Here is an 8,713-nt window from a genome sequence, read left to right as displayed (position 1 = left end):
CATTTGAATGTTGAGATTATGAATGGATCTCATTGTTTCCATCATGAATTTTTTATTGTCCTAGAGAATCCTTGCATTATCCCTACTCATGAACTGTATCATCTCAGCTAAAGAGTCCAACGTCACTCATTTGCCCTGCTCTTGTTGAGGAATTTATTATTGATTTTGTGGATGATTGGGGGCTAAGTAGTGGTCTCCCCGTACCTCAAGTTCTCATGGTTTCTCCATGGATGCTGGTATACTGGTCCACTCTGGTCATAGAGTTGCTTCTGCCCAAAGTTCTCTGAATTGTTGTTATGCCCAAAGGCATAACTTGCTCATTTTCGAATAGGGATGGGCATTGATCCGTCACATGGGTGGTATTCGAGCACAATTGGCACGCTTTCACCACCTTCTTTATGGTTGGCCTTACCATCTCCACCAATTGCTTCAAAGTGTTGTTTATCTGATCGAATTTTGGATCATTGGCAGGCACATTGGTTGTTACTGTGGGCACAGCGGATCCTTCTTCTCTAAACTCCTCAGCCATATCCGCGAAGAGTTTGAACGTTTCGCTTGGTAACTTGTTAAGTATAGATCCTCCACACGCAAGCGTTGACCAATAGTCATTTGGTTGACCTCAGCCCATTCGCGAAGTATTGAATGAGATCTTGATCAGAGATTTGGTGTTAAGGGCATTTGGCCAACATATGTTTGAATCTGTCCCAATAGTCATAGAGTGACTCTCCTATGCCCATCTGGATAGTGCTTATATTCTTCCTTGCATTTTGGATTCGTGAAGCTGTGAAGTATTTCTCAAGGAACTTTTGTTGCATCATTTGCCATGTGGTAACACTTCCTATGGGCAGAGTGTATAGCCATTCTCGGGCACCATCTTGTAGTGTGAATGAGAATGACATCAGTCGGACGTATTCGGCTTTGCCTCCTGTGGCTCTGATCGTCCTGCATACCATCCCAAAGTCTAGGAGATGTCTTTGTGGATCCTGTCCGGGTAGATCGCTGAATTTGGGCAATATCTGGATGAATGAGTGCTTCAACTCCCAATTGTCAGTGTTCATGGGCAAAGTGATGCCCAAAGGCCTCAGGCTCCTATTGTTGGGGAACATCATTGATGTGTCTTCGATTTTTGGGCCATTTGGCCCTATTTTTCTCCTTTATTTGTGTCAGTTCAGGTCTTCCCGGGAGAAAACTAAGTTGTAAAGGAAAAGCAGTATGATAGAACACAAACGGGATAAATGTGAGTCAAACTAGAAAGCAATCCACCTGGTATGAGTCAAAGTGGATGAAGCAATCCGTATGACCACTACAATCAGCAGGAGTCAACCATTGCCAGAATTCTGAACCTAATGAAAAGATATGTGAGGGATGATCGTGGAAGACAAGAGAAGGAGGTAGAAGAATCCAGAAAGGTGGAGAGTTGACCTAATCTGCAGCTGGAGGAAATGATCAATCGGATCTTCAATCATATCAATCAAGGATGGAGCTAGAGAAGGAAAGAAGATCCTGATGGAGATTTGAAGACCGACGCAGTTAGGGTTAGCCCACCACCAGACGCAAGTATAAAAGAAGATGGAGCCCCAACTATCAAGAACTTTTGCTCGTACTTAGAACTTTTGATCTTTGGCCGACGTGTGGCATTTACTCTCTAGTACCAGAAACAATTTAGTTTTCAGTTATTTTAATTCAGTTCAAACACTTTATCGCTTTCTAGTATTTTCAATCGTTGCAAGGAACAAGATCAAGGCCTTTGCCTTAGGTACTTTTGTTAATTCAAGCATTTCTCTTTACTACATGTTGCGTTCATATTATTTCATATTTATGTTTATCAGTATGTGTGAGTAGATCCTTTGGTAAGGTTAAGAGGTGGAAATAACTATTGTAAATATGTAAAACTATTGTGAGGCATTTGTTCTTTCGGTTGAGTATAGTAATTCCGGATGGATCTGAACCAAACCATAGATAGTAGTGGCCTAATGGGTGATCTCCGTTCGGTAAAAGGCTGTCCATGTCAAGTAAAGGTCAGACATACTTGGGCGTGACAACCAGTATGCCCATAACCGAGTAGCTGAGCAGCATCAACAAAAGGTGTTGTAGATTCGGAAGGCGAGGAAATGATTGATGGGATACATTGTCCTTCCTCGATCTTGGGCTTCTCTAGCGACTACCCATCAACTGTGATGAGGCATAAAGCCATGATTATCGATCGAGGGAAGCACTACGCATCCGTAGGAGTATCACATGATTGGTTGGATGCAGTTTCAGAAATGAATATCCCATGATGGTACACCTTCTAAAGGTGCGGAACCGTGGAACTCAGGAGAGAAGGTTGGTGAGGGTCATACTTGGTGGATAACGAGTATGACTACTACCTAAGGAGGAGTGAAGCACACAGCCTTGTACACTGGGGAAAAACCGTGATCTTCGGACCAAGTGATTACAATGGACTTAACCATCCTAAGTGTAAAGTATGATCTCTTGAAATGCCCCAATGTCTTTAGGCCACGCCTTGATGTTATAAGGATCATGGCTGGATCATCAGTATGCTTATGACCAACATAAAATATCGACAATAGTTATGACCTAACCGGAAACTTTACCCTTTGTTATATTTGATCTTTGTTTCGTTTATTTGTGCAGGTTATACAGATTGAGACTTGTGACACCTCAGTTTGTCTTTGGAGAACAAAGTAGTTCCTCACTCCTTGTGGGATTCGACCCTATACTTGCTGCTAAGAGTGATCTTTGGTTGTGACATAGGAGAGTTATTTATCCGTCTAGGGCAAACACAAGTATTTTGATCGTACCGCACGACGGGTGCGTGTCAAAATTGGCTATTAGTGTATGGGTGGGACTCGTCGAGTTACAAGAGCATTGTTATTTGATCCTGATATCGACAAAATTGAGTTAAAGAACCGCGCACTAGCACGGATAGCGAGACACGCTGCTATGGAAGAAACCGAGCAAGCGCAGACCTTGAAGCAGTTGGCTTATCCAACTAACTTGAACTTGAGGCCCAACGGGATCACTCTTCGAGCAAACTCGTTCGCACCTCGACGATATGAGCTGAAACCCTCTTTGATTCAGGTCTTACCGAAGTTCAATGGCTACACCGAAGATGACCCACATACTCATCTCTAAGATTTTGAAATGATCGTTATGCACCAATCCAACGATGAGCAACAGGAGTATGTTAAGCTCATCTTTTTTTCTGTTTTTCTCTGGTGGATCGAGCAATATATGACCTACCCGAGGAAAGTGTTACAACTTGGGCAGGACTCCAGCAGCAGTTCTTGGAGGAATTCTTCCCTGCGTCAAGGGTAGAACGAATGCGTTGGGACATCTAGCGTATTAAGCAACATGGGTTAGAGACTTTCTACGAATACTGGACAAGATTTAAGCGGTTGCTGAGCAACTGCCCCCGTCATCAAATATCTCCAAAGGATCAGGTAGAGAGCTTCCTCAAGAGCATACGGAGAAATGACCGCAATTTGGTATTGGCAGCTTGTAACGGATCATTGATGAGCAAAACTCCTTTGAAAATCTTCCAACTCTTGGGGACTATGGCTGAAGAGTCCCGTGATGAAGGACATGAGAGAAATCTGGAGTTACCTTCAAGACGAGAAGATAAGGAAGAGATGACTAAGTGATGAGCCCAAGTTTGTGCTCTGTTTTCATGTTTGTTTTAGGTCTAGATAGAGTCTTTTCCTTTAGTTTTGTGTCGTTTGGTCGCCTGGGAGGGCGTAGTTCTGTGGTAGGACCAGCTTGTGGGCAAAAGGTGCTCAAGGGGTCAAAACTGCTGTCACCTTCCGTGAAAGAGGTATGTGCCGGAAGCAAAGGGGATTCGGAGGCAAAACCATCCCCTATGCCCATAAGTACCGCACGGAAGCTGACAGGCAAGAGGAGGCGAACATGGAAGGAAATCAGAAGCACAACAGGCGGGCGAGGCAGGATTGCGAAGTGTGCGTTTGATATGGGCCGAAGGCGGCAGCATCCAAAAGAGACCGATGAGGCTAAACCTTCGCCTTATCCGGAAGGAAACAAATCTTCAAGATACTAGGTCTGAAAATGGATAGCATCTCCATGCCTTGCATGGATCCGGCCGCAACACCATGGGCTGGGCCTTCTGCTGCCCTAATCACGCCTATATATACCCGAAGAGCTTTCGAAGCCAAGGGTGCTGAAGAACCGACTGTTGTGCGTTTATTTTACAATCATCTTGGAATTGAAGCTTGCCTAGGCTGTGGGCATAGTTCTAGGTTATTTCGCATATGTTTTGCACGGCACTTTTGGCCGTAAGTATTTGTTTATTTCTTTAAGTATCGTTAGTTTGTTTTTAATCATGTCATTTGCTTTTGTTATTTACTTTATGTTTGGCTAAGTTTTATATTCTGATTTGGGCAAGATGATCTAAGCATGAACATTTAACTCGAGAGGTCTAATTTGGGCATAACAACTGTATGAGTATATTCCCGATACACTAGGTTTGATTCCAATAAGGTTGTAACAACTTGGTTAATTAATTGATCACTAGTTAACTAGGGAGTTTTGACCACAAGTAATACTTTGGGCACAAGACGAAACACCATCGACCTCCAAAATAGTACAACGAGTGTTGGAGCCGTGACTGCGGTGAAATATCTGCGTAAGAGTCAAGTGGGTCTATCTAAATCTTAAAGCATTCTGGGCAAAGCACAACTAGCGATAGGCCATCGCAGAGAGCGTGGATGTTGCCCGGGGTAGTTGATTTCCATTAACTAAACCTTCTAAGGGATCATAAATTGAGTGTGAGTTTTGCCTTAATGTATGATTCGTCGTACGTGCAAGTAACAAAGACCTTTTGTTCAATGCGGAGATTGAGCAACTAGTCAAACTGATCAACGGTAATAGACGCAGGGCAGAACAAGAAGCACGAGAGAGAGAAAGGCAGTTAGAAGAAGAGAGATATATGGCAGAAATTCCGGAACCAGCAAATGACAACACCAACAAAACCCTCCGGGATATGATGTTTCTGAACAACCTAAACCTCCGGCCGTCAGCTATAGTACTATCGGAGATCACTGGAAATTGGGAGCTGAAGCATACACTGATTCAAATTTTGCCCAAGTATAGTGATATGCCCGGGGAGGACCCTCAAAGGCATCTCCAGGACTTTGAGATGGCATGTGGAACAGTGCGCACCGCAAGTCAAGCACTTGCCGAGTACATCCGACTCCTCACTTTTCCGTTCTCTCTATTAGAAGGAGCGAGGGAGTGGTTGTACGATTTACCCGAAGGAAGCATTCGGACCTGGCAGGAGTTGCAGAGCAAGTTCTTGGAGAAGTATTTTCCAGCCGCCCGAATCCAAAACTTGAGGACCCGGATAAGCAACATCAAGATGAGATCGGGAGAAATCCTCTACGAGTATTGGGGGAGGTTCAAACAAATGTTGGCCCAATGCCCGCAACATCAAATACCGGATCATGACATTATTCGGTATTTCGTGGGAGGACTTCGAAGGCAAGACATGCAATGGTTGCACGCCGCCTGTGGAGGATCGTTCCTAAACAAGTCTGCAGCGGAGGCTTTCAAACTCATAGCCGATATGGCCGAGGAATCAAGGGATGAGGAAGAAACAATAGTCAGAACTGCTCCGACACCAAACCCTTCTGCCCAAGACGATAAGTTGGATAAGCTATGCAACATGTTTGAGAAATTCATGACGAACCAAGAAACATCCAACCAAGGGACCCCCAACATCCGGAAACCTATGAAGACATGCCAACTTTGCATGGAAAATTCACATGCAACTGATGAATGCCCACAATTGTTCAAAGATGAAGAACTTAATGCCATTGGGCAACAACCAGGAGGAAATAATGGGGGTCAGCATCAGAAACCCTTCGAACCTTACAGGCAGCAATACAACAATCTAGGGTGGAGACAGCACGAAAACCTCAGGTACGGCAATAACAACTTTTTGGGACCAAACCAAGGGCAAACGAGCAATCCACCACAATATTCGCAACAACCTCAACATGCAAGAAGGTCCTCCTTGTCAAAACTTGAGCACCAAATGGCGCAACAACAACTGAAATTCCAGCAAGAGACTGAAAAATTCATAATGGAGACAAGAGGAGGGATGCAGAATGTGAATGCCCAATTGTCACATCTTGCCCAAGCGGTAGCTCGACTTGAAAGCAAACAAGGGGAACTTCCGTCCCAAGTGGAGGTGAAGAAAGTAAATGCTATGATACTTAGAGGTGGCAAGGAATTACCCGAGGTTGTTGGAAAGAAAAATCAAGAGAAACCAGAGGTTAGTGAGAAAGTTGGAATGGGATCGGCAGATGAGGAAGAACTTGCCCAAGAAAGAGAAACCAAGAAGAAGGCAACAGGGAAAGACAAAGAGAAATTGAGCCAGGCTGAGCCCATAATCCTCTTCCCAGGCAGAATGGCCAAAGAACAGAAAAAGGAAGAACTAACCGAATTGGTGAAAATCTTCAAAAAGGTGGAAGTCAATATGCCTCTTCTGGTCGCACTACGCTCTATGCCCAGATGTGCGAAATTCCTCAAGGAACTCTGCACTCGGAAAGTCAAATATACTGATCATGCCAAGTTTCAGGTGGGCGAGTTAGTATCCGCAGTCTTACAAAGAGATATGCCCATAAAGTGTGGGGATCCATGAATGTTCTACATCCCTTGTGTAATAGGAACCATGAAGGTGGAAAAGGCAATGCTTGACCTAGAGGCATCCATCAACGTTATGCCTTTATCCATGTATCAGGATCTGGAGATAGGACCACTGAAGCCTACCCAAGTGGTGATTCAACTGGCAGACAGGTCAAACGTATACCCAGAGGGAATACTGGAAGACGTTTTGGTCAAAGTGGAGGAACTCATTTTTTCAGCGGACTTCTATATCCTTCACATGGGGAAGTCAAAAGCACACGACCCAGTTATGCTTTTGGGAAGACCATTTCTAAAGACTGCCAGAACACGCATCGATTGTGATACGGGCAAACTGACATGTCAGTTCGAAGGAGAGACAGTGACATTCGACATATATAACGCCATGAAGCATCCAGCTGACACAGAGATGGTAAAAAGTGTCGACATAATCGATAGAGTTGTTGAGGAGGTTTTGCCCAGAACAACATTCAGGGAACCTTTTGACGTGATAATCCAGAATGGCATCACCGAGGAAGACATTCAGGAGGAACCACTGCGGGAGGCGGTGGAGATGCTAAATGCTTGGAGCGAAGGAGTCAACCACACGGAAGCTCTAAACATCCCTACCTTGAAGGAGGAAGATCGATTGGTGCCCTCAATCCATAGAGCTCCCAAGCTCGAACTGAAATCTCTGCCCAAACATCTCAAGTATATCTTTTTGGGCGATAATGACACTTTGCGCGTAATCATCAACTCAGAGTTGACACCCGAAGATGAAAACAAGGTCGAGAAGACCCTGGGTAAGTACAAGGAAGCTATTGGATGGATCCTTGCCGATATCAAGGGCATAAGCCCTACCGTGTGTATGCACCGCATATTACTAGAAGAAGATGCAATTCCAGTCCGAGACCCCCAGAGGAAGCTAAATCCAGCCATGAAGGAAGTTGTGATGAAGGAGATACTCAAACTATTGGATTTGGGCATAATATACCCAGTTTCCGATAGTAGATGGGTAAGGCCCGTGCACGTTGTGCCCAAGAAGTCTGGCATACAAGTAGTAGAGAATGAGTTCTGGGAATTGATTGCTACAAGGTTGCAAACCCGCTGGAGAGTGTGTATCGACTACCGCAAGCTCAATCATAAGACAAGGAAGGATCACTTCCCTTTGCCTTTCATCGATGAGATGCTCGAAAGACTTGCGGGGAATTAATATTTTTGTTTTCTGGATGGATACTCGGGATATATGCAGATTTGGGTTGCAGAAGAGGATCAAGACAAAACCACATTCACCTGCCCTTTCGGCACTTTTGCCTATCGAAGGATGCCGTTTGGGCTATACAATGCCCCGGGAACATTTCAAAGGTGCACGATGAGCATTTTCTCAAATCTTATCGAGAACTGCATCGAGGTGTTCATGGATGACTTCACTGTCTATGGGCAAACCTTCGACTCATGCCTTGCTAATTTGGAAAAGGTGCTGAAAAGGTGCGTTGACAAGAGTTTGGTTCTGAACTATAAAAAGTGCCACTTTATGGTCAAAGAAGGGATCGTGCTCGGACATGTGATCTCAGGTAGAGGAATAGAAGTGAACAAAGCCAAGATTGAAATTATAGCAAAGTTGCCCTACCCAACAAACATCAAGTAGTTGCGAGGATTTCTTGGGCATGCTGGCTTCTACAGAAGGTTCGTCAAGGATTTTGCAAAAATCGCTCAACCCATGACAAGGCTGCTCCAAAATGAAGTCGAATGGAATTTTGATGAAGACTGCAAGGAAGCTTTCCAGATCTTGAAGAATAATCTGATCTCCGCACCCATAATACAACCTCCAGACTGGGGGATGCCTTTTGAGGTGATGTGCGATGCCAGTGGATATGCCATAGGAGCAGTTCTTGGACAAAAGCGGGGAAAGAAAAGTCATGTCATCTACTATGCCTTAAAAACCCTGAATGGAGCTCAAATCAATTACTCCACAACAGAGAAAGAGATGTTGGCAGTAGTGTTCACGTTCGAGAAATTCAGATCCTACTTGCTTGGAGGAAAGACCACAGTCTACACTGATCATGCGGCC

The 8,713-nt window shown here is 44.5% G+C and overlaps 1 protein-coding gene across 1 annotated transcript; it reads left to right on the top strand.

Annotated features, from left to right (window-relative positions):
• The first annotated feature begins 4,945 nt into the window (after positions 1-4,945).
• On the top strand, positions 4,946-6,661 carry LOC131018788 (uncharacterized). Its single transcript, XM_057947496.1, has one exon. The coding sequence runs from the start codon at positions 4,946-4,948 to the stop codon at positions 6,659-6,661; it is 1,716 nt and encodes a 571-aa protein (XP_057803479.1).
• The last annotated feature ends 2,052 nt before the right edge of the window (positions 6,662-8,713 follow it).

The sequence above is a fragment of the Salvia miltiorrhiza genome, chromosome 3 (genome assembly GCF_028751815.1).
Source record: "Salvia miltiorrhiza cultivar Shanhuang (shh) chromosome 3, IMPLAD_Smil_shh, whole genome shotgun sequence".
In the NCBI taxonomy this organism is placed as follows: domain Eukaryota; kingdom Viridiplantae; phylum Streptophyta; class Magnoliopsida; order Lamiales; family Lamiaceae; genus Salvia; species Salvia miltiorrhiza.
Note: the sequence above shows the minus strand (reverse complement) of the source record. Positions and strands in the feature narration are given on the sequence as shown.